This window comes from Chaetura pelagica, unplaced genomic scaffold (assembly GCF_000747805.2).
Source record: "Chaetura pelagica isolate M959 unplaced genomic scaffold, ChaPel_1.0 scaffold405, whole genome shotgun sequence".
Lineage (NCBI taxonomy): Eukaryota > Metazoa > Chordata > Aves > Apodiformes > Apodidae > Chaetura > Chaetura pelagica.
Window position 1 is genome coordinate 6,239,361 of NW_009953489.1, and position 24,963 is coordinate 6,264,323.

Sequence of the window (24,963 nt, forward strand, 5' to 3'; positions counted from 1 at the left end):
GTGCTTTGCAGGCCAGGCCCCCGGGCTTGCTGAAGCCGACGGCTTTAGGCAAGATCCCTGGCAGATTCCAGCTCCATCAGGAGGCGCTGCCCCACCTGCCCCGGGCGTCCCACCTGGATGATGTTCAGGCTTCTCTCACAACAGCTGCTGTAGTTTCATGGTCCAGGCAAAGCCTGAAGGAATTGTATCCCCAGTCCCTTGACTTCTGCCATGGCTGGAGGCCCAGAGCTGTCGACCAGAGAGAGACTCTGACCACAGGGCATCGATCAGCAAGGCAGGGCAGATGGTCAGTGGCCCTGGGAGGGCTTCCCAGAAAGGTGCCTTCATGGCAGTTGATGGTCTGATCACCCCTGGCCTCTCCCAGGCCTGTGTCTGACCTTGAGCCCTCTGATCAGAGCAGTCATGTGGCAGTTTGCTAACGAGGTGACGCCCTGCCCGGGCAGCACATTGTCAGGGGGAAGAGGAAGCCGAGACAGGCCGAGGGAGAGGTTTCCCATCTTTTCTGTCCTACCAGCCATGGATAGGAAGCAGAAGCAAGCAGAGAAGGTACAGTATGCCCCACACTGCCACCATTAACACGCTTCGTTTCTCTCCAGCCCCACTTTCCTTTCATGCTTCCGTAATTCCTCCTTCTCTTGTTTTTTAACATTTCCTCTCTGATCCTCGATCACCAGGTCCTACAGAGAGCAGAGAGCGTTTGCTCAGCACCACGTAGAGGCTTTGTCACCTGGCAGATTTAACTTTGTCTTTCTTCTTCTGTGCTGAACTGCTGGGAGGAGGTGGGGGGGACAGCTCTTCTCATTGCTGTGGAAATCAAAGGGCTCCCTGGCATTGCATTCCCAGTGCACTGAGGATGCAAAGTCCAGGGTCCTGCAGAAGAGTGTCTGATTCAGTAAATCCAACAGAAGAGAAGGAGCAGAGGGAACTGAAAACCTCTGGAGTACTATTTAAACATTTTCAAGCCAAAGGGTGTCCAACCTTGTTCACCAAAGATGCTGTTATACTTTTGGGGGAAAACTGGCAGGTTCATGTCCTGGTTAGCAGCTGGGTTTGCTCCTTCTTACTTCTCCACCCAAGGAAATAGTGCAGTGCTTTTTTTAGGGCCTTCACTCCCTCATGACCCCATAAGAGCCCAAGAGCCTGTTGGCATCACCCACAGTTTCCTGAATAGCTCTCACTGTTCCCTCTCCAAATGCTCCTTTAGTTTGGCCAGTCCCATACTGGTACAACCAGATAGAGGTTCTTTTAATGTAGCTGAGTCTTCCAGGAACTGGGAGGTTCCCCAACACAAATGAGCATTGGCCCAGGGCCTGCACATCACAGATCCCTGGACAGTCAGAGAAGAAGTTTAATCCTGCCCCAAATTTACCTAAATTCTGCCTCCTGTGAGCCCAAAGGGTAGTTTGATTTGGGTTCTGCTTACCTTTCTAGCCTTATGGTGTTGTAAGAGGTACTGAAACAGTTTCTGACAGTACACAAGGTTGATAGTTTTCACAAGTTACTTTCTTCCCACTCACCATGGGATGGAAGGGTTTGACTTTGTCGGATACATGGAGACTCTCAGCTGGAAGGTGCCCAGAGTGAGAATTGTATCATTATCCTGGCAGCATTTCCCCCGATGATCAGTGCCTTGGGAGGTCAGGTTTCTCCCCTGCAGCTCTCCTGGGTGTCCTACCACCATCTCCAGCAGTCAGACCCACTTCGTGTGCTCTGCTCCCACATCCCTGTGCCCTCAGAGAGACTGGGATGGAGACTCCCAGCTCCAGGTTAATTTGCCACCTCGTGCAGATCTGGGGGGGGAAATTTTGTGTCGACATTTGCTCTGTGCTTTGCAGGCCAGGCCCCCGGGCTTGCTGAAGCCGACGGCTTTAGGCAAGATCCCTGGCAGATTCCAGCTCCATCAGGAGGCGCTGCCCCACCTGCCGGTGCCGCCGCTGCAGCAGACACTGGACCGGTACCTGCTGGCCCTGCAGCCCATCATCAGCCCGGAGGAGCTGAACCACACGCAGGAGCTGGTGGCCGAGTTCCGCAAGCCGGGAGGCGTCGGGGAGAGGCTGCAGAAAGGCCTGGAGATGAGAGCCAAGAAAACAGAGAACTGGGTAGGTTGGGGCTCTGGCCCCAGGCTCAGGCTTGGGAGGGGGCAGCTCTGATGCCCAGCTCTCCAGTGTTCTGGCTGTATTCACTGGTATCTGTGTTTTATGGCATCAGCCCCCCAAGCTGTGCAAGCTCCTTTGCAGGATTTGGGTGAGCAGAGAGATTTATGGCAGGACGTGGGTGAGCAGAGAGATTTATGACAGAACATGGAGTCACTGATCCCCCCTGTGGCTGCTGCAGCGTCTAACCCTTCAGCATCACACAGCTGCCCCAAGAAGCTGAGGGAAACCTACTGCTCAAGCCCTGCACAAAGATCCCCCACTGCCTTGCTCAGATCTACCCTTCCACATGCCAAGCATAAAACTCAAATAATGATTTGCAAAGTGTGAGACAGAACTGTGGGCAGGATGCTGAGTGTGTTCAGCCGGCAGCAGGTGCTGACCCTACATGTTGTCTTTCTCCACCCCAGCTCTCAGACTGGTGGCTGAAGACAGCTTACCTGGAGTATCGCCTGCCAGTTGTGGTCCACTCCAGCCCAGGTGTGGTTTTGCCCAAGCAGGATTTTCTGGATCGACAAGGTCAGCTCAGGTAAAGCCCTTTTCTACCTTCCCCTACATTTCAGATGGGATGAGCTGTCTCTGCTGGCCAGGGAGGAAAGTGTTTAGGCTGCTTGAGAAAGAGAGAAATTACCGTGTGGTCCCCAAGTTTGGTAGCTGTGCTGTGCAGGAGGGCTGTAGAGGTCAGGAAAGGCTGCCAGGCTCCTGGTTGCACCAGACTAAATATTTAATCACAGGGAAAAAACAAGGAGTCCAGTGGTTCAGATACAAAACAGGGGCTAAAAATCTACATTTTGGTCTTTGCTCTAGCACAGACCTTTATCACCAGATGGCCCAATCACTGGATGGAGGTGGTGTGAGGATGTATCTGACACACTGAAGACTAAGAGGCACTAAGATTGTGTGTGCACTTAAAGGCATAAAGAGTAGCCCAGGCACATAAGGGAGACCAACCAGAAATGCCTCTGGAGTTTTGCTAGTTTATAGGGCTGAGGGAGCCTGCTGCAGGGACTGTTGGTCTGTTCCTGCAGGGACTGTCCCCTAACTTGTTGTTTCACTCATGACTTATGGTTTTGGAAGCTTAACAGTCACCAGTGTCTCTCCACCCCCAGTTTTTTCTTGTAGTTAAGCCCTGTCATATCATCCCTTCCTTGTGGTCTCCCTTTAATTTTTAACCAGCACCACAAGTGTTTTATCTCCCATCTGCAGAACTTTAGCACTAACCTTTATGCAGGGTTACCTTCACCACAGTTACCAGTCAGCACTGCTGGGGCAGATTAAAAGTACCAGCCAGGGCAGTGTTGAGGCTGAGAACAATTCCTGCCTTCCAGTCCCCTGCACACACCTGAGAGTGTGAACCTCACAGGGACAGACTAGACAAACATATTTGAAACTCTGTCTCATATTATTAACTCTGAAGTTATCCAAACAGAAGATAAGATCTGGAGTGCCAGTGCCCCAGCCAGTGGAACTGAGCAGCTGCATGAAAATCTGGGCTCCCATCTAAAACACAATTTCCATCCCTGTTTGAATAGTTTGTGGCTGCAGAAAGAAGTTTGACAGCGTGGCCTGAGACTAAAGCTTCAGAAAGCAGAAGGCAAGAGAGCAGAGTTCTCCATCCCTTCATCTGGCAACACTGCTAGCTGAAAAGAAGTCAGCCAACTTCTGCCCAGCTCCCCCTCAAGCCCTAACTCAGGTCACAGGCCATTTGCTCTCTGGAAAGGAGCACAGGGGCTCTGTTCTTTCCCGGCTGTTTTAGTTCCTTGGGTTTTGCAATAAGGCTGGGAGATTTTCATTGAAGACTACTTTGATTACCAGCCCTGAGGTTCTTGGAGTTTCACCCTTTGATCTTCACTAGAGATGGGTAGGCTGAGCAATCTAGATGACACTGCCTGCAAATATCAAATACTTGGACTATAAAGCCTTTGAAGCTCAGTTGACTGCAACCTCTTGTCACAGTGACCTCCTGCCTCCTTCCTTCTACACATGGGTGGCTGCTCCCTGGTCAGAGTAGGCCAACCTGTCACTCCCAGCTAAGCAGTTTGATGTGGCTTGTCACAGCCTCCTTCCCTGCTGGGGGTTGGCACTGGCAGTGTTTATGTTGATCCTGGTAAACACAACACCTCAGTGTCCCATGCAGCATGCCTGCATTTGTTTCAGATCCCTCAGTGCCAGAGGAATGATCTTCAGAGCTGGATTAGCAGCAGAATATTCAGATAGGAACTAGATCAGCAGTGGTGAGGCTCAGGGAGACACAGGCTTTTAACTCAGAGGAGGCCCCTGGCCAGGGAAGGGGAGAAATCCCCTTTTCTTGATGCTTTTTTAATGCTAAGACTGGGATGTGATAAAATCACAACATGTCAGTAGAAAATGCTGCTGTTAGAGGGTCTTTTATGCATTTGGACTGAACCCTGCTTGCTGGAAAGCTGCCCAGAGTTCCTTGGTTATACAGTAAGACACACAAAAAAAGAAAGTGCCACCTGGTAGGAGTATCCAGCAGTCTCAAATGACAACCCCAGAGTGGCTGTATCAACTAATCAGAGATCGGCAACAGGGCTTAGCAGAAAGGCTGGACTCCAAAGAAGCAGAGAGGCTCTGCTAGCCCTCCTTAACCTGGGGTTCTCACCCTAAATATTCTGTGTTTGAATCACAACTTGTTACATTTGCTATTTCTCCAGGTTTGCTGCCAAGCTGATCGAGGGCATCCTGGATTTCAAGACCATGATTGACAAGTGAGTTAGTGACTCTCCTGACTTCCCACATATTCCTTGCTGCCACAGAAAGGCTGAGCCTAGTCAAGAAACCCCTCTTCCAAATAGAAAGGCAAAAGAAAATACCTCTTGAAAAGAGATAGTGTAATCAACATTTACTTCCCTTTCTTCAAGTTCTTTGTTTACCTTAATACTTGCATTGGCACATCTACGTGCTTAGAGGGAAGGAGTCCAACTGCAGCCCTGCAGAGCTATGTATTTCTGTTTGCCCACACAATAAATGACAGCTGGAATTTGTTTCCCTCATTTGGGGTTTCTGGTGTTTCTCACCTGCCAGCTAGACAGGATGAGCTCTGGAGAAACTTGTTCCTCCCTACCCCCTTATTCTCTGATCACCAGCAAACCTGAATGTGCCTTATTTATGTTCCAAAAAGACATTGACCAACATCACACCTTTACATCCACGTTCAGACAAGGCTCAGGGCCAGCTGTAAGAAGGGGGGTTGGAATATGACTGCTCAGGTGATCAACTGACTCCCAGTCTAGTTCACAAGTCACATAGAACATGAGACACTCACCACTCAAAATTACAGCCCAAACCCTTTCTCTGCCATTTCACTGGAAATGATGCATCTCCCAGTATCCTGTGTCTTGGATTCTCCTCTGTGGACAAGATGGTATACATACTATGCAACAAGTCCAGACACCAAGTGTTTTTCCCATTCCCAAATGAAAGGCTGGCCCACAGACACTTTCTGTCATCCCTCCTAAGAAAGCTGGTAACAGTGGGGCAGGACAAGCCCCTTTTTTTTATACCACCATTTAGATCTTGCTGGAGGGAGTGACCAAAACTGTGTGGCTGAGCCTATTCCCGTCCTATGTGGGACTTCTCACCCACCTCTTTTCTCTCCCCTTTCCTCCTTACCTTGCTGCATCTCCAGTGAGACCCTCCCAGTGGAGTACCTGGGTGGGAAGCCCCTCTGCATGAACCAGTACTACCAGATCCTCTCCTCCTGCCGCATTCCTGGCCCCAAGAGGGACTCCATTGTCAACTATGCCCAAGGCAAGAAGCAGTCCAGGCACATCACAGTGGTTCACAACTTCCAGGTATGGCAGCTGCCAAGCTGGTCAGGTCTGTGGAGATGTAGGTATCCCTCTCAGCTACCCATGGACCAAAAAGAACAACAGAAAATCTCACAAGGTTTGCCTCACCAGGGATTTGTTCCTGCTCCCTTTCTCCCCTTTGGTCTTAGCTGGGTTTGTCGTGTGTGAGCAACAGAGGAGAGGCAAAAAAATGCTCTCTTCTTCAGCTTCTTGTCCCTGGAATTCCTGTCTCTCAAAGCCCAGAGTTCACGTCTATGAATTGGAAATTCCAAGTGCAAATTGTAAAACAAACCCTACCACCATAGCTGAGTCTTAGGAATTCCTCATGTGTTTTAGCCCTTGCCAAGGTTTCCAAGTTTCTTAAAACCTGGACTGCATTTATGTTCTGCAAGGGAAGCTGGATTTGGGTCTCTCAGTTTTGAGCATCCTTCACAGGTCTCCTTACAAGCTGAATTTTTAGGTCAAGTCTCACCTTCTCTAAAAGGCTGGTCCCTGTCTCAGGGTAGGGACAATAAAGGCTTTCTCTCATATTCTGTCTCTGTCCTTGTCCACTCTTCTCACCTTCAGTTCTTTGAGCTGGACGTTTACAACAGTGATGGGACTCCCCTCACCACTGACCAGCTCTTCATTCAGCTGGAGAAGATATGGAACACCTCCCTCCAAACAAACAAAGAACCTATTGGGATCCTCACCACCAACCACAGAAACAGCTGGGCAAAAGCCTACAACAACCTTCTGAAAGGTTTGTAGAGCCCCCAGCATGCAAGTGCTGACAAACATTGCAAACACCAACCTTAACACTGCTCTGCTCAGTGCTTTCCTTTGGAAGCTTGTTCTGGGCAGATAACATGAGCTTTCCACCTCAAAGAAGCAACTTGATTTCATTACAAAATATTGTTGTTTCTGTTTTAAAAGATACACGGGTGGAGTCTGAAGGTTGGTGCGTTAGGAACTGAAATCCTAGATTTTCTTGCCTTGCAAATGGGTGGGATGTAAGAAACATGGAAAAAAAAAAAAAAAAGGATGCTCACATCTCTAACAACCTAGCTGGCCACAATCTTAATTACTCTACAACCCTAAATGACCAGACTGGCATTGAGGTACAGCAGGATTCCAACACTGGGTCCTTCAAACCTGCTCTTTCAAACATCCATCTCCCTCCAATCAAAATGCAAGTTTTTCAGCTCCCTCATTTGCTGTTCCTTTCTCTCCCAGATAAGACCAACAAAGAGTCGGTGCGTACGATTGAGAAGAGCATTTGCACAGTCTGCCTGGATGCCCCCATGCCCCGGGTGTCTGAGGACATCTACAGGAGCCGGGTGGCTGCTCAGATGCTGCACGGAGGTGGCAGCCGCTGGAACAGCGGGAACCGGTGGTTCGACAAAACCCTTCAGGTAAGCGCTGCTGCTGCTCGTGCTGAAGGTTTGGGTCTGGAGGAGACAGGTTTTCCAGAGACTACAGAGGTCCAAGAAATCCCAGAAGCCTTTAGAAGGAAAGTTTTCTTTGTCTCAAGAGAGCAGAGAAAGCGAGGAGGCAAGGTGTGGTGGCTGTCAGTCTGATCCCGCGGATCCCTCGCAGCCACCACAAACACTCATCCCTGCCTCTGCCCACGCCTGCTCCCTGCAGCAGTTCTTTGTGTTCCTAGTAAATCCGTGTTCTGCCTGCAGTGAACAATGCCTTGTCTGCTTGGAGGCAGCCCAAGCACAGGGAGGTCTGTTCCTTCTATCCGCCCACGCTGGGCACTTCTCCTGTTGCTGCCAGAAGCTGCCCAATGGCTTTTTGTTCTGTTTTTTTCAAACATGAGCTGCCATCCCACCACACCCCTGTGTTCTCTTCTCCAGTCAGTCTTGTCAAGAGCCTTCAACAATAGTTGCTATTCAAGCTTCTCCTTCATTAGTTGGTACATCCTGGCTTGTGGATAATAGCAGTGGTGCTTTAAAAGATTCTTCTCATATCTGCTGAAATCTTCCTGTTTCCAGCTATTTTGTTCCTATTTGGAATGCTTCATTGATGGGATAAAGCTTAAATGTTCCAACTGATTGAAAAGTAAGGGTGAGCCAGCAGATGGCGATATTATGCCTGTATTATGTGTGCATGTAAGTAAATCAAAACCATTAGCCCACTCTGCACTGGCAAGACACTGAGCACACCGACAGATCTCTCAGACACACTCTTACCCAGTTCATTTTGCAGAGCTGTAACTGTCAGATCTTCTAAGCCTGCTGGAAGCTTCCTCTGCTGCTCTGCTACATGAGACCTTTGGGTTACTTTTCCAGCGTGCCAGGACAGGATCACTGCCCGTTCTGATAGAGCAGGGAGATATTAAGGTCTCTTCTGGACACTTCCTGCTTCGTGCTCTGGATTCTGTCTTCAACACTGTCCTCTCCTGCTTCTCTCATAGTTCATCATTGCTGAAGATGGCTCCTGTGGTCTTGTGTATGAGCATGCTCCTGCAGAGGGCCCACCCATTGTTGCTCTTCTGGATCACATTGTGGAGTACACGTGAGTCCCGTCTCCTTTTCCTCAGCATTGGAGGCAGGTTTTAAACCACTTGCTCCCAAGAACATGTCACAGCTCACCCCCTAGGAATCTGCTCTGAAGGAAGTGTGCTTATTACGTATTGCAGTTCTTGTATTGGTGATAAGAACTGAGTGGCCAAGCTACTCTGGTCAAAGTTTTGCTACTGCTTCCATTCTCAAGGAATTGCAGTGTTCAGTTAACAGGAGCTTTGCCTGGGAGAGGCGCTTCTTTGGGGCAGAAGGCACAGAAGACATTTAATTCATACCCTTCAGAAACCACTGTAATAGCACCATGAAGAATTTTTTCAGCCTGTGACTATTGTCACAAGGTGTTAGGGACAATCTCCTGTGCATTTCTAGCCAGGCTCTGGTGTGCTTAGCTGAGCCTCACCTTAAAGGTTTGGTTAAACTTAACTTCTCTGTGCAGGAAGAAGCCTGAGCTGGTGAGATCACCCATGTTTCCTTTGCCAATGCCCAAAAAACTGCGGTTTAACATCACCCCAGAAATCAAGAATGACATAGAGAAGGCAAAGCAGAACCTCAACATGTAAGTATGAAGCAATGGAGAGATTGATGAGTGACTGAGGGAGTAACTCACATGCCAGTGGTTTAAATGACACTTCCCTCACTGCAGCCAGGGAGTTTTCCCAGTGACTTCCCAGGTGAGCATTGAACCTCACTGAAAAGCTCACTGAAGCCACCTGCCAGGAAGAAAGTCAAAGGCAATTACTGATCCCTCCCATTTACTGAGAAAAAACAAGGCTTTACTGAATTTACCTAGAGATACTGGAGCATAAACACACACACAAAAGCCCATCTAACCAGGAGAACGTTTTAAGCAGTGGCCAAAAAAAGCTCATGTCTGTGGTGCTGTCCAAATGAATCTGTGTGATGGAGCTCTCTGTCCCTGCACAGGTCAGATCCAGCCTGTTCTTTCTCAGCCTTGTGAAAGCAAACCCTTGCCTTTACATTAGAAGAACAAAGAACAGGCAAATAAACACTTCCTCTCTCTTTCCTTGCAGAATGGTTGAAGACCTGGATGTCAAAGTCAGTGTCTTTCATCAATTTGGGAAAAACTTCCCCAAGTCAGAGAAGATAAGTCCTGATGCCTTCATCCAGCTGGCCTTGCAGCTGGCATATTACAGGTAAAGAGACTAGTTGGTAGTTTCTCAGCCTCTTCACCATCAGGCTTAAATATGTGAGGTTGATAAAGGAAGCAGGCTTGGCTGTGCCACCTAAGTGCCACATTTTCCCTGTGCACCGGAATTGAACCCCTCTGTGGGAAACACCCTCTCACTTGTGGCAGCTGCCGAGCAATGGGGGATTGATCCCTCTCTGCGTGCACAGTCCTAGTAAGGAAGCATCAGCTCCTGATGGGACTCACATCAAGCCTTGCCCTTCCCATCAGTTCTTCTGCTTCACAAGAGGCTGTGTCTCCCAGGGCAAACTCACTTCTCTGACCTTCTCCCCCTCCCAGGATGTACGGCCACGCCTGCGCCACGTACGAGAGCGCGTCGCTCCGGATGTTCCGCCTGGGCCGCACAGACACCATCCGCTCCACCTCCATGGACTCCCTGAAGTTTGTGCAGTCCATGGACAGCCCTGACAAATCGGTGAGGATCTAAAAGCAGGGGAGTTAAGAGGCCTCCACTTCAGAAAGAGAGGAAAGCTGCCGATTTGGCTGTCCCCGTGGCAGCTGGTTTCAGCTAAGCAGAACCCAACGTGAGGCTGAGATGAAACATGGATTAGATAGTTGCACACCTTGGGTTTCCTGTGGCTTTGCTTTCACATGTACTGAAAACCTGGGAAACAACACGGGGACATTTCTAATTCCACAAAAAAAAGCATGTCCCTTCAAATAGTCTCTTAAGCTATTCAGACTAAGTTCTGCTACTGATGGATGGAAAACTCCATTCAGAATGACAGTAATGTAGCTGAACAAAGTTATTCAAAAATTAAATCTAGTAAATGTAAAATTAGTCTAGAATGGACACACAAAGCAGACAGGCCCTCCATCCTAAAGGAACAGCCAAAATGAGGGTTTCCATTCTGGAGAAAAACTTACAGATATATTTGTGTGTTCTCAGGACCAGGAGAAAGCAGACTTGCTGAGGAGAGCTACCCAGGCCCACAGGGAATACACTGATATGGTGAGTGTCCTCTATGCAGCCAGGGTTGGAGTTTTACAGAGCAAATGCAGGTTCTGATGAAAGATAAGACCTTAAGAGCTTCCTCTGCTGGCACAGCAAGGTGGCCATTAGTGCTGCTACACAGCTAACTCAGGTCTGACAGTGCTTTTGGCCACAGACTGATTTCTCTCTAGCTGGTGGTTTGTGTCCCTTGTGACCAACCTAAAGGAACGAATCAAATACAAAAACAGCTTCAGTTCTCACTGTCATTGTTGCTGATAAATGCCAAGATTGCACAGAGACCCCTTAGACCAGAGGGAGCCTGTAGGCAGGTTGGTTTCACTGGTGTATTTAATTTCAGTCCTCACAAACAAGGCTGAGTATTGGTGCTACAGGTGAGATCTAGCTTCCTTCTGAATTTAAGCATTTAGGAGATTTTTAGAAGTATTTTTGTTTTACCCAACAGAAATGGATAGTTTTACCCCCTTCCCTGCTAGACAGGCTTTCATTTCATCTTCCTTCCCTGCAGGCAATAAGGGGCAATGCAATAGACCGTCATCTCTTGGGCTTGAAGCTTCAGGCTATTGAGGACCTAGTGAGCATGCCTGAGCTCTTCATGGACACAGCCTATGCTGTGGCAACGCACTTCAACCTCTCAACCAGTCAGGTAGGACTTGTCTGAGCAAAGATGGAAATGCTCTCTTTTCATTCTTCTCCACGTTTCTTCTTCCTTCCCTTCTGTTAGAAACTAATCTTCACTTGGGGACGGAACTTTTTAAGGCTGTTATCAATCCCATAAGGCAGCAGATCTGATCTTACTCTACCTTACTACTCTCCCTTCTCAACCCTATAAAACACCAGCATAACCAAGGCCAAGTTCACCAGGAGTGTTTGGTGTCTAAATGCACGTGGTATCAATTGAAGTTGCTGGTAGAATTGCTTTACCTTCATCTGCTGTGACGTGATTCTTACCGATACAGCTCTGCTTGTGACTTATCACGAGCTTGTCTTGGGGAGCAGTGCTCCTTTGCAAATGCATGGCAAATCATATTGCTGCTACCTGGCAGAATCCAGCATCCATGTGGTGGTAGGTTGGATCTGACCAAAAAGACCTTCTTCTAGAGCATCTTCAGGAGGTGGTAGTTTCCTCTGCTGTTGACAGCCCTGTTAGCATTTGATGGCTACATTTCTCTCTGACTGGCTGGAAGGTTTTAATCACATTGTCTCCACAGGTCCCAGCAAAGACAGACTGTGTGATGTGTTTTGGTCCCGTGGTTCCAGATGGCTATGGAATTTGTTACAACCCCATGGATGAACACATCAACTTTGCAATTTCAGCATTCAACAGCTGCGCCGACACCAACGCAGCCCGCATGGCGCATTATCTTGAGAAAGCACTGCTGGACATGAGGACCTTGCTGGAGTCCACTCCCAAATCCAAGCTGTGAGAGGCAAGCTTGATGCAAAACTCCCAACTAAAGGGGCTATTCCTCATGCACTGAAGTTCCCCAGAAAATGATTGAGGGGACTGCTTCCCCTGACTGGAACCTAGGAAGGCACCTACCATTGGTTTCCAGCAAGAGGGAACAGAATGATCATCTGCAGGATCAGACTGTGGTGAGATGACTCTGTGGTCTTGAGCCAAAACAGAACTGGCTGGTCTTCTCCCATCAAGTGCACCTTCCTGTCCTGAGAGGACTGAAATAGGATTTTTCTGGAGCTTACTCTAGAGGAATACAGGAAGCACAGTCCTTACCAGTATTTAAATCCACTTGGTGAGGAAGGCAGTTCTTCTCCAGGAAAAGCAGGGAATGTTTATTCTATGATGCAACTACTCTAAGTCTTCTTGCTGGTTTAGTCTCCTGAAGAATGCAGCATCTTTCAGGCTTCACTGAAGACTGTTACTGCTATGGCAAAACATCACCATTGAACTTTGGCAAGGGGAGAAAGAGGTTCTTAAGTCAGTCAGAGCAGATCCAGTCTCCTGAGTGCACTGCATAGCTTAGCCCAGGCATTCCAACCATTATGTGGGAATGTCCCCTCATTTTGGGATGCTGGGATCTCCTTTCTGTTGCACTGACCCTATTAACAACATAGTATCATTTGCTACAAGCTAAGGTGGGTGTTGTTGTTGTTGTTGTTCTGGGCTTCCTGTTAAGTTTGCTGTTGTAGTGCTGGCCATGAATCTTCAGGCTACTGCTTCCCCAAATCTCCCTCACACAGGTTTTGCTGGCTTTACTTTATGTACCTTAACTCTTGCAGAGATGAGAAAGGGTTGCCTGTGCATTTCACAGGACACTTGCTTCCTTGTACCTTTCTTTGGAATTGAAGAAAAGAAACAAATGCTGACAACCTGTTTTACCAGCGAGAAGGCCACATGCCTGGTCTCCTTCAGGGCAAACCTTAACCCCATAGGGTTTTACTCCCTGCTTCCAGAAACAACATATTTGTGCATAATGTCTTATGCCCAAGTTGTGGACAAATGTTTCTGGAACTGCAGAACATACTTGCATTTCTGGCCCACAGAGTTCAGATCTGTTAGAGCTAAAGGAAAAACAGCTGCAGAATCCCCCTCCTTTCTCATCAGTCTGCTTTAACAGGGCTGAAAATCTTGAAAAGCAGGAAGAAAGCCAAGGACACAAGGGCATGATTGTCCACTGTGGCAGCTGTTGCTCCTGCAGCAGCAGCAGGAGGAGGTTTTCTGCCACTCCTGGGAGTTTTTTTTTCCTTACTGCCACATTACTCAGACTTGTGCCAGCTCTACTCTGTGAGAGAATGATCTACTGACAGTCTTCTCATGTTCAGTTGACAAATTTGAGACAGTAAAAGATGATCTATAAACACTAACATACCATTGTAGCATAGGAACTTTTGTAAAGCAGGAATTCCAGTGAATCTGCCAGAATCCAAACTCCTGACTATACTTTTATTTACTAAAACTGTGTGGTAAGGAAGAATTCTAGTACCGTTTCTGCAACAGGAATTTAATATTTTAATTGCACACCCTCCAAGATGTGCCTGCTGGGACACCACCATAAACAGGAAGCTTTAGGAGTCTGATGGCCTGTTTTATAACAGGGAAGTATTTAATCATAATTGCTGCTTTTCTGGTCACAGAACAGTCATGATCAAAGTGCCTTGATGAACAACTATGAAGAAATTTGCACTAAATGTATTTAAAGAAAAAAAAAATCTGATTTGCTTCTTGAAAGAAACAAGCCAACACTACTGCATTTTTTTTCCTAAAAGGATGTTATTTCAAAGCTTCTATACACCTAAATAAACCTTAAAAAGGAAAACTTAACTGAAACTCACCTGCACAGCCAGTGATTGTATGAGCTGCCACCACTTTCACATCATCTACATGGATTTAGTTGATCTTTTAGAAGAATCCTGAATGGAGTGAGCTTGCCTAAAAAAAACACCAATAGGAGCACTACAAACCTGTGAGCACAAGACCCTGCTCTGTTGACTCCTCTGTATTAATTAGACTGAAAAATGCAAGAGGACATTCAGTATTATCACAGTGTTAAGTTACTGTATAAATACTACATAAAAGATCAAACCTTGCTGGAATAACATCTGGGTTCATGGAACCTTTTACATTGAAAAAATATTCTTTTTGGCAAAGTAATCCTCCCACTGTACTGAATCAACCTCTCCTGCTAGGGGATGAGTTATTTTTCCCTGCCTGCAATGCCTTCAACCACTGATGCTCCAGTATTGCCACTTAAGTATTTGAGACTGGCCCTTTTCTACTTCTGTCTCATCAAAAGAGAAGGCTCTCAAAAGGAAAGTGCCTATTAAAGATTAAGCAGGAGTCCAGGCTGCTGTGACTATCTCAGAAGATGGGATGGATCTGTTCTGGATCTAAATCTGGATATCCCACTGGCTTCAGCAGAGCAGAGCTGCAAGAAGCAAGACTATCACACTGAACGAGGTACAAGATTTATAAACCACTTCATGCATCCTTAATGACATGCATAGCTGAAATTCAGATGAACAAAGTGATTTTTTCAAGTGCTTGAAAGGACACTAAAATCATTGCAAGTTTTTTCCTTTAAGAAGTATTTTCTTATTGTACAAGTCCTAAAATGTGATGTCCTTGATATTTTTTTTGGTATCAACTTACTGACTACTATTCTCCCTGTTTCTGATGGTTCTATCAAGAGATGTCCATTGTCTTAAAGGCACATGAAGTACAAGAACCTTAAGTTCCAGAAAAATAAACTACCCATTTGGAGCAAATCATTTAAGACATGCATAGGCTGGAAGTATTCAGATAACTCTTGGGGTATGAGTGCAATTTATGACACAGCCTGGTGGTGTTGCATGCTTTGCTGGTTAGCTGTGTTACATACTGTTTCAGTAGCATAATCCATGTCGTGCAAAGTTCTGAAATGTTCTTTGGATCAACTGAAATGCAATAAACAAGTAAGTGCTACAAAAAAGGCTTAAAAGTCTCCTCAGGCACTGCAGGAGTTACATAACTACCCTTTTGGGAGGACAGCAAGAACAGGGAACCACAGCATTCTGTCACCTTCCTTTTATTGTCTTGGTATCTCCATCCAGCCCCCTTGAGTACAGGGGAGGAATAGAAAGCATCTGCTTTGCAAAGCCACATAATCCAAAGAAAACATTCCATTTCAGACAACTGGTGGCAGGACACTTCATATAAGTGTAGGATAATAAGGCAGAGCTCAAATCTTTGTCCTGCACAGCACCATTTAGTTAAGAAAAATCCACGGTATCACTAAGGAATTTCTACTTTATCAAGTATTGCAGATTTCTGGAAGGGTACAGCAAAAGTAGGCAGAAGATGCAGATTACAAACAACTCACAGAGAACAGAGGAGAGTTTATTACAGTGTCTTACAAAAGCTCTTCTTCCTTTCCCTTACTCCTAAGAATTACTGTAGGAAGCTTGGGTTTAAAGGCAACGTGAGGTGAAACAGCTTTATACCCTACACTGCTCTCCACAGGAGATGAAACCTCTTCCCTATGCTCTACTTTTCATGAGGTGCTTCCACACATGGTTTTCCCAGCAATCTGTCATAACAGCTTCAGAGAGGCCAGGGAAGTGCCCCTCTTTGAGCCTTCTCCTTGAGGAAGAGAGTTGTCATCTCCCCTCTGGCTTTGTAAGTTAACTTAGAAGAAATATAAAGATAAATGATACAGGCTTGTAAGAAATTAGTGCTTAGTACCAGCTTTCAAACCAAAACATCTGGTACCACCACATCATGGGGCCTATCTGATGTCCTGCCACATTTTAGTAGACTTGTTCCAAGATCAAATGTCCTCGTGAAAGCTGCAAGATGCCCCTTTATTCTGATGCATCTTCCAAGCAGATCCAGTGCTCAGGTCCTTCAGATGTTAACAGATTTGCTCATGATATGCAAATACTAAACAGTTCTTAAAAAAACATAGACATTTGCTGTAACAACTGAAAACAGTTAGTTTACCCCCCATAGCTACTCAACCACAGAAAGGTAGGCAGCATTCATTCCTGATTTGGATCAGTCACTGCTTCCTACAGTTAACTCTCCGGCTGTCCAACAGTTTCTACAGCAGCTCCAACTCTATATGAACACACAAACTCCTATGGTAACAGGCACAGATGAAAACTTAAAAAATCATAATTAAAAAACCCAATCAAGATTAACAGAAACACATCTCACTTCGAGGAGCTTTCTAATGCAGGAGTCTGATTAAAGTGGAGATAGTAAAACAGGCAGCAAGACTGAGATGTGACAGTCATTTTACCTCTGCTCACATGACTGCATCGAAGGCACCCCGATGACCTTAGAGCCAGTTCAGAAGCTGTCCTTCATCTGTGGAAGTTCAAGTCAGTTGTGCTTTGAATAAATACTTCTGTCGTTACACTTGAACTGCTGCATTATATGCTAGAGATACAGAAAGTGTCCATGCACAGCCCTGAAGCACTTTTGAGTTGAACCCTTGCCAGGTTAACTCATGGATGAGGGAAGCTGGAGGCACCCCCAGCACGCACAGATGGCAGACACACTCCCACAGAGACACAGCACCCAGAGCTGACTGCCCAGACGCAGAACCAGGATGGAAGAAGGATGGAAAGCAAAACTTGCTTGTAGGAGTTCAGCTTTCAAAGTTACTGCTGCAGAACCCTGACTGAGCCACCCTCATAACTGGCAGGAGGCTCTACTGGGACAGGCTCTCTACCTGAGCTCACAGTTGGGTTCTAACAGGACTCCTCAAGAAACACTTCAGACAGTAGCTGAGCTAGTTACTAGTCATTTGCCTTGCTGTTCATTGATGGTTGTCACTTGGTTCATTCTTAAAAATCCCTCCCTTAAGCTTTAACAGAGGAAAAAAAATTAGAAATCCAGTGCTTCAGACAGAGACCAGCAACTGAATTTTGTAAGGCTTTGGGCTGACTCTTCCTGGAGCACAGCACTGCTTATAACCAGTGGGCTTCCTAGTGCCATCAGCAGCACACCAAGTACAACACCAGCAGCTGTACAGATCACAGCAACCCTGAGGTAATAAAAAGTATAAAGGAAGAGATGGAATAAACGTGAGATATGTATGATAATCTTGCCACCTAGAAGAGATTCTAAGACACTCTTGCTAATTACACAACAGGAGCAGCAGTGGAAAAAAAAATAGTCAGTATATTTCAGTTTTTCCTTTGTTTTACACACACACACTCCCCTTAATGGTATCCATGCAGGCTTCCCTGCAGAACCATCACTAGTGTTAAAAATGAGATTTTTAGTCTCTCTTTCCATCTGTACAAAGTGCAGTTGGAATGGATTCTGATCTCCCAAACTGGTTGCAGAAAGGAAAGGAAGCCTTCCTCTCCCTTCTGCCTAGACCACCCCATCCTAGTTCCCCTCCCTCCTAAGAAGTTTTTAGAAAAATTAGAAGCCCTAATTAAGCATGATCACCTTGAGATTAGTTTTGTCATCTTCTTCCAGAATAGAAAAACCCAAACAAAAAGCAAAAACAAAACACACAATCAGTGCCTCACCCACCCCAAAAACAATAGTTCCATTTAAAAAAATAAATAAATAGTGTGTATATTTCATGCTGAAAAAAAATTTTAAAAAATAAAAAAAAAAAAAAAAACAAGAAAAAGTCACAGAAAGGATTTGGTTTTGGTTTCCCCTCCCCCAAACATGACACCAGGCATTTTCTCCCCCCTCCCCTGACGTAGACACGATGGTACATTCCAACTGGCAATGTGCATCTGTGTTGAAAATGAGTTTCTACTCCTGCATGGTCCCACATGCATCAGGGAGCATCCAGCTAGCTGCTAAAGCAGAGCAAAGGCTTTCAGGTTTTGGGTATGGTCCCTGCCTGTTCCTTTGGTCCGTCTGTTAAAAGTCTCCTTGCTGCTCCCAGGTCTCTGCTCTTGTCTGTCTCCGTTACAACGTGCTCTCTGGTCCCCGGACTTCCCCAGTCACTGGAGCTTCGTACCCAGCTTGCGCTGTCTGTTCCTGCGGGGGCAGCAGAGGGCAGGGTGAGAGAGGGGCCCCAGCCCTACCCCAGGGTTTTGTGGCAAACCAGTGGGCAAAAGACAGGAGGATTAAAGTAAGGCTCTGCTTAGCTCCATACAGAAATAAAGCTGCATTTGGTTTTGGTTTCCCCTCCCCCAAACATGACACCAGGCATTTTCTCCCCCCTCCCCTGACGTAGACACGATGGTACATTCCAACTGGCAATGTGCATCTGTGTTGAAAATGAGTTTCTACTCCTGCATGGTCCCACATGCATCAGGGAGCATCCAGCTAGCTGCTAAAGCAGAGCAAAGGCTTTCAGGTTTTGGGTATGGTCCCTGCCTGTTCCTTTGGTCCGTCTGTTAAAAGTCTCCTTGCTGCTCCCAGGTCTCTGCTCTTGTCTGTCTCCGTTACAACGTGCTCTCTGGTCCCCGGACTTCCCCAGTCACTGGAGCTTCGTACCCAGCTTGCGCTGTCTGTTCCTGCGGGGGCAGCAGAGGGCAGGGTGAGAGAGGGGCCCCAGCCCTACCCCAGGGTTTTGTGGCAAACCAGTGGGCAAAAGACAGGAGGATTAAAGTAAGGCTCTGCTTAGCTCCATACAGAAATAAAGCTGCCCCCACCATACTGCACAGGGAGACAAGTAGAGCCCTAGAACATCTACCATGTACTAAATGTGCACAAGTACACGTAGAGGTAACATTATGAACAACTGTTTGCAAAGAGCTGAAATACTATTTAAATAAAACATTATTTAACCCCAAACACTCCCCAACAGACTCACCTCCCAGAACAGTACTTAACCCACAACTGGTTTAGCTTTACTCTGCACTATTCTGCCCACAGCAGCTATCTACAGATTAGAAAATAGATTAATAGCTACTCCTGACAAGTCAAACCAGCTGCAGCTCCTCCACCCCCCAATAAAACTTACCTTGCCTCTGCTCTGGTGACTGTGTATTCAAACCACAGGATGTTAGGAATGAGACTGGTGTCTCGAATTAAAAAGAACTCTGAAATTGGCCTGAAAATGGAAAAGGCAGTGGAAAAGGGAAAATAATTAGACTTTTTCTCTACACTAGTTTTGATCAAAATTTTAAAAGCACAAAAATTGCTCCAGAGTTAACATTACTATTCCATTCATTCCACCTGGGAAAGGAGATCCCTGTTAATTTAATTTAAAAAAAAAACAAAACACCACACACTTGCTAGGGGTTTTTTTGTTTTGTTTTGTTGTTGTTGTTGTTGTTGTTTTCCCTAACCTGATACAATGTTTCCAGACTGTAATACATTTAAATAGATTTGCAATTTCACAAGGTCATCAGACATAGGTTACAAAAGGTCTGTTGGGCTTGAAAAGCTTCTCCAGCCCTGCCACACCTCACAGCTTGAGGAGGGCTTTACATATGGAACAGTGGATTAATTTTCCTCTCTCCTATCAGGCCAGGACATAGGATCCCATGTGTGTGCATGCAGAAGAAAACACAGAGGAATAGGTTACATAACAGTCAGGAGGCAAAACTGGAACAGAACCCAGGAATTCTCATTATAGCATCTGTAACTCTGGCAGTTCATCAAAGTTTGAGCAGCTGATTTACAGTCCAGGCTCATGTGGCTACAACTACCATTTTAAAGACTGAAGCATCTTTACATTTATTTTGCTTCAGTTGCAAGATGCAATTTTTACCCCAATTAGGAATATTTTCTTTTGCCAGATAATTCTGCTACATCTGTGTGAGCAGCTCATTGCAAGGGACTTATTTAATGAGCCAAACGGCCACGCACAGGATGCAGACTTGCAGGAATAAAACCTCCACTGAACAGAGAGACTTACCATGCAGCTATCCTTGGGAAGAGAGGAGTTAGGATCTCTTGTGTGAAGGCAAACCAGGCTATGGCCATGATGCTGCCTGCCACACCTCCATATAGGACTTGGCTCCAGGTGTGGTAAAGCAAATAAACCCTGCAGTGGAAGAGAAGAGTCACCAGACAGGCTTTACAACAAGACGAGGCCTGAATTGAGGGCTGATGCTTCACTGGAGTCTCAGACATTCTGAGGAAGTTATCCCCCAGATGTTACAAGGGGATAACTTAATTTTTTATCATTAAAAAGCTGGCTAAAAAAAAGTGGGGGGGGAAAAAAAAAAAAAAAGGGAAAAACTATCTTCCTTCCTACAGCAGTTTCAGCTTAGAGCACTTCTAGTTTGACCTTAACTCAATAACCCTTCACATTCTTCTTCATGTATCTTTGGATTAGCTGAGGAACTATTGCTGTTGGTTCCCATAAGAGACTTTTCCAAAAACAGTCACAGGACGAGGCCCCTCCAAAGCACCAAAGCAGGATCTTAAAGGCTTTTAAGAACACAGCATTTCTGTAACGATTTTGCCACTCTCAGACGTGACAGCAGGAAGGCTGCACTACCACAGGGTGCTCACTGTGACTGCAGCTGCTCAGAAAGCTGGATTCATGGCCTGGTACCTGTGCACACCAGCTCCACATGTCACATTGAAAATTCTTCTCACCCATGTATCATAAAGCTATTAAGATCATCTTACCTGATCCTCTGCCTAGCACAGACCACTGGATTTCCTCAAATTAATATTTATTTGAATTAAGAATGAAATTGTCCTGTCAGAATTTTTAAAATAACCAGTTAATAATGAGCTCTAATAGTCAGCTGTGTCCACAGGTAACTACTTTCCTGGGAAAAACACAGCCTTATTTCTAGCCTGAATTTGTCTGGTTTCCAATCAGTGGAGCCCATTTTGTGTGCATATATTATGTTGATGATTTGACCCCACTAAAGGGGAAAAAAAAATATCAAAGTTTTGTTTTCTATATTGATCCTAATACAACTAAGTCTTGCAATTCAAGTATCTATAAATGGTTTTTATTAACTAATGCTGAAGCCAAACAATTTGACTGATCAACAGTGGGCATCCCCATGCTGCAGATGCTGGTGTGCCAAGGCATGGTGCAATGGAAGAGGGCAAGGCAGTGAGGCTGGAGGAAGGCCATGGAGCCAGGGGGGAATTGGTTCAAGCTCAGCTCATCTTGAGTCATTTAGAAATGTCCCCATGAAGCACCTTTACTTGTTGGAAGGGTCTCATGGCAACACAGCAACCCCTGCAAAGCTCCAGCTAGTGCAGTGCAGCCATGAAGAACTGGATCAGAAATGGGGGATAAGGGATGACAGGTCTGCTGGCTGTTCAGGGCCACAGGACTGTATGAGAGCAGAAGACAAACAGTTGCTCCATACCTACTATATGAGACTAGCAAAGCCACTGTGACGAGGCAGATGGACAGCACATGTCTCCATAGTAAATCCAGAAACCTCGCATTGTTTGTTTGGTGCATTCTGAAAGAGATGGAGAGCCATTAGCACAGGGGCAGGGAGCTGAGCCCTCCTCAGCTCTGTCCTCACTCTCTCTGAAACCTTAGGAAAGCTCTACTCCAGTGGGGCCTTGGGCAGCTCAATACCATCCCAGCAGCAATCTGTCCCACTGACAGCAGTAAAGGAGAAGCCAAAAGGCCACACCTCTCTCTCTCTCCTACTGTTGGCAGGGATTGCTGTGATGGAAGGCAGAATGCTCAGTTACTGCAGCTGATGGGCAAGGCACATGCTGGGCATATGCAACAGGGAGCCAAGACATCAGAGTCTCTCCCTCATCCAACAAAGCTGGGAGGACCTGTGAGTTTTGTCTTCCTCTACACATGGAGCCACAAGCCAGAGCCATCTCCCAGCCAGAACTTCAGAAAAGCACAGCATGTGATACCAGTACTCAGTAAAGGAGATGAGCTAAAAGTTCATGCAAGTGGGCAACATGTATTACCTAAAAGTTTGCAGACACCCCACTAACAAAACTGAGTAGACACCTAAGAAGCAGCTCTTCTTTCCTCCTTCCTATCCCCTCCCTCTTCCCTCACACTGCTGGATAGTCACAGCTTAGAAAACACAAATTAAGAGACCTGTACCCAGTCAGGTATAGGAGGCCCACCTGAAACCTTCAGGTTTCAGAAATAGTAACTACAGTCCTGCATTCAGATTGGAACTCACATGCTTCATCCACCCTAGACACAGCAAATTGTGCAGTTCCTCATTATGCCAATGAAGTGGCTCACAGAAAGGGAGCCATTTCTTTCAGGTGTTCCAACACATTAACAGCCCAAACCTGACAGTGAATTTTTACCTTAAATAAAGGAACAGAAAGGAATAGACAGAGAAAAACCACATGAATTGGGAGTGGCTGGACGGCATCCCATATTTTGTGGTCACTGTTGAATGGGCTTCTGGGAAGAGAAGAAGAAAAGAGCATGGTCAAGGTCTACTCTGTCCACAGCAGCTGGAATGCTCCAGACACAAAGCCAGACCACTCTGCTGGAGTATCTGCACACAAATCCACAGGACATGTCTCTGCTCAGACGGCTTTGCCAGCCTTCTCACACCCAAACATCCAAAGCCAACATGAGGCAAAGGGGAAAACACCCTCCAACCCCCCATTCCACTCCAAGCCCACACCATGACACCCAGGGCCAGACCATACCTTCACAGGGCCGAGGCTCCCGAATTACATTTTTTATTAACCAGTTCACTCCCTCGTTGAACACCAGCCCTCCCAAGAAAGAGATCTGTGGAGGCAAGACAACCACATCATCCCATCTAAAAAATCCATCTACTTCCCAGGCTCTCTCTCTTGGCAAAACCCCAAACCATGTTTCTAATTTTATTTATGACTCCTCGAGTTAACACAAATGGATTCAAAATTCTCTAGCTGAGGCAGAAAAGCATTTCTTTTTCAACCCACTCTGTGCATGTGGCAGCACATTGTGCATATGCAGCTTTTCAGCAGATGATAGAGAGACAAAAATGCCACTGTACAGCAATTCTGTTAGCATACTTCCACCAGCAAGCTTAGAAAGTGGCATTTTTTAACAGGGCAGCTTTTCAGGGATTGTCATTTGCTGACGACCAACAGGGGGAGTGCATACACTGTTCTTTGGGCAAAAAGCTTAAAAAAGATGACTTTTTAGGCTTCCTGGCTTTTCCCTAATTAATATTTTCATCTTGAAGTTGTTTTCTTTTTCCAATCTAAAATGAAGTCATATTCTGAACTGACACAGACTGGTAGCATTTATTTTGGCTCTTTAATTCCATAGTCCACACAACTCCCCTGAATTAGTGCTGCTGCTGTGATCAAATTCCCAGCTGGTGATGATACTCTTTCTCCTTAACACTCAGTCCCATTCCATATGATGAAGCAATTTTTCACTCTATGTCCCAAGCTACGGGGTCAGGCTGCTGCAAGTTAGCTCCCATCCCTCTCCATCTCAATGCTGCCTTCCCACATCAATCTCAATGCTTGTTTTGTTAGTAACACCTAACAAGCCCCTGTATTCAAAACCCAGTGAATTTGTGCAATAGTTACTCTAACTTATTCTCTCTTTTGGGTCAACAAGAAACATTTGGGTTGCCAAAACTTAACAGCTGCCTCTCCTAGCTAGCATCAACTTGGTAAACTAGAAGTCCCATTCCAAGGTCCCTTGAGCCACTGGTTCCCATGACACCATGGCCCTGTATTAGAAATGTGCTGCCAAAATCCTGTCATTGGCCCCTATTTTATCTGTTTACTGAAGGCAAGTGTTACAAGAGATTTATACCTCCTAAAGGAAATTTATCCATGCCACTGATTCCAAATTACCTGTCAGGGCAGACAGAAAGCATTATGTATTACAAAAAAGGCCCTTGTTGGTCATGTGGACAAAAGCAAATCTCTTCTGTCCCTGGTATATGATTCACAGCTGGGGAGCAGCCCTTATTGACAGATCCACTGCCTTGGAAATCTGCAGGTTTTATTTTGTATCCTCTTTTCTGCTTCAGTAGTTCAAAGAAAGCACATCCTACTGATTTACACACTATCTCCTACATAAGCTGCCCATCTTGCAGGAACCTACTAGTGCTATGATCCTACTGGATCTTGGGAGTGTTCCTGCTCTGCAACAGCATTCTTTAGTTGCTCAGACATCTCCTTGAATGTTTTTGGACAGATAATGCCCAAAACATACCACAGGGTAATAAAAAAGTCAGCAAAGGCTAAGCAGTCTTTTAACCTGGTACAGGTGATAAGTGTCTCCTGCTGTTCTTTGACAGGAACATCACCTTACCTAAGTGCTCTTGAAAGAGAGAAAAACAAGTGTGAATACAGGAGCACCAGGTGACAACAGGAAAATACTTTTTGCCATAAGGAGAAGCTGGGAAGGCAGAGAAGGACTCACCGTGTGAAGCTCTCTCTTGAATATGATGAGTGTTACAAAGCCAACAATAATGAATATTGGACCAAGACTCAAATAAGCTAAAAGCTGACCAGAGAAATCACCTAGGGAAACAAACAAGAGAAACAAATCAGTTTGAACCTCACAGGTACTTTCCTGCTACCAGAGCATGGGTCAGCTGGTGCCCTGAAACACTGAGAGCAGAGGGGCAAACCGAGCACTGCAGAGTCTCCATTTTGCAGACCAGCCTCTGCTGCTCCAACCTAAGAGGAGCCAAGACAAAGAAGACAGCAGTGCTTCCATGCAGGTTGAAAAGCAGGGATGAGAGGATCTTGGCATCATTCAACAGAGATTACTGCCAGCCAATTTACAACAATGACCATGGGTGCGGGCCTGAAGTCACTTTAATCCAACATAAGCACAGGCTGCTGCAAAAGAGGCAGCGTCTTTCCCTCCCCCTCATTCACACTGCCTCCCTGTGCCAGCAATTACCAGCAAGCACTCCTCAAACAAATCCTTTCCCACTTCCTTACTAAAATGGGCTAGTTTGCAGCTGGATCAGTTCCCTAATCTGTCTCACCATGTGTCCACATGAACACTACCAT

The 24,963-nt window shown here is 46.1% G+C and overlaps 2 protein-coding genes across 2 annotated transcripts; one reads left to right on the forward strand and one right to left on the reverse strand.

Annotated features, from left to right (window-relative positions):
* Window positions 1-402: 402 nt before the first annotated feature.
* CRAT (carnitine O-acetyltransferase) lies at window positions 403-12,061 on the forward strand. Its single transcript, XM_009998906.1, has 14 exons — window positions 403-546; window positions 1,836-2,099; window positions 2,564-2,682; window positions 4,829-4,882; window positions 5,803-5,968; window positions 6,533-6,707; window positions 7,181-7,359; window positions 8,367-8,467; window positions 8,912-9,031; window positions 9,507-9,629; window positions 9,962-10,097; window positions 10,572-10,634; window positions 11,143-11,280; window positions 11,846-12,061. The coding sequence occupies exons 1-14, from the start codon at window positions 403-405 to the stop codon at window positions 12,059-12,061; spliced, it is 1,998 nt and encodes a 665-aa protein (XP_009997208.1).
* Window positions 12,062-18,206: 6,145 nt separating this feature from the next.
* Window positions 18,207-24,963, reverse strand: DOLPP1 (dolichyldiphosphatase 1). The gene is made up of 8 exons (XM_009998997.1): window positions 24,939-24,963; window positions 24,362-24,462; window positions 22,633-22,717; window positions 22,279-22,378; window positions 21,348-21,446; window positions 19,922-20,050; window positions 19,022-19,111; window positions 18,207-18,572 (listed from the first exon to the last, which is right to left on the reverse strand). Exons 1-8 carry the CDS (start codon window positions 24,961-24,963, stop codon window positions 18,536-18,538), a joined length of 666 nt encoding a protein of 221 aa, XP_009997299.1. The 3' UTR covers window positions 18,207-18,535.

What these genes read in the sequence shown, in the direction of transcription:
- CRAT (XM_009998906.1), top strand. Translation starts at nt 403, where the DNA reads ATGTGGCAGTTTGCTAACGAGGTGACGCCCTGCCCGGGCAGCACATTG. An exon ending in TTCAAGACCATGATTGACAA is followed by an intron (nt 4,883 to 5,802) that starts GTGAGTTAGTGA and finishes CTGCATCTCCAG; the next exon opens with TGAGACCCTCCCAGTGGAGT. An exon ending in CAGTGGTTCACAACTTCCAG is followed by an intron (nt 5,969 to 6,532) that starts GTATGGCAGCTG and finishes TCTCACCTTCAG; the next exon opens with TTCTTTGAGCTGGACGTTTA.
- DOLPP1 (XM_009998997.1), bottom strand. Translation starts at nt 24,963, where the DNA reads ATGGTAGTGTTCATGTGGACACATG. An exon ending in AGTGTTCATGTGGACACATG is followed by an intron (nt 24,463 to 24,938) that starts GTGAGACAGATT and finishes TTGTTTCCCTAG; the next exon opens with GTGATTTCTCTGGTCAGCTT. An exon ending in TTTCTGTTCCTTTATTTAAG is followed by an intron (nt 21,447 to 22,278) that starts GTAAAAATTCAC and finishes CATCTCTTTCAG; the next exon opens with AATGCACCAAACAAACAATG.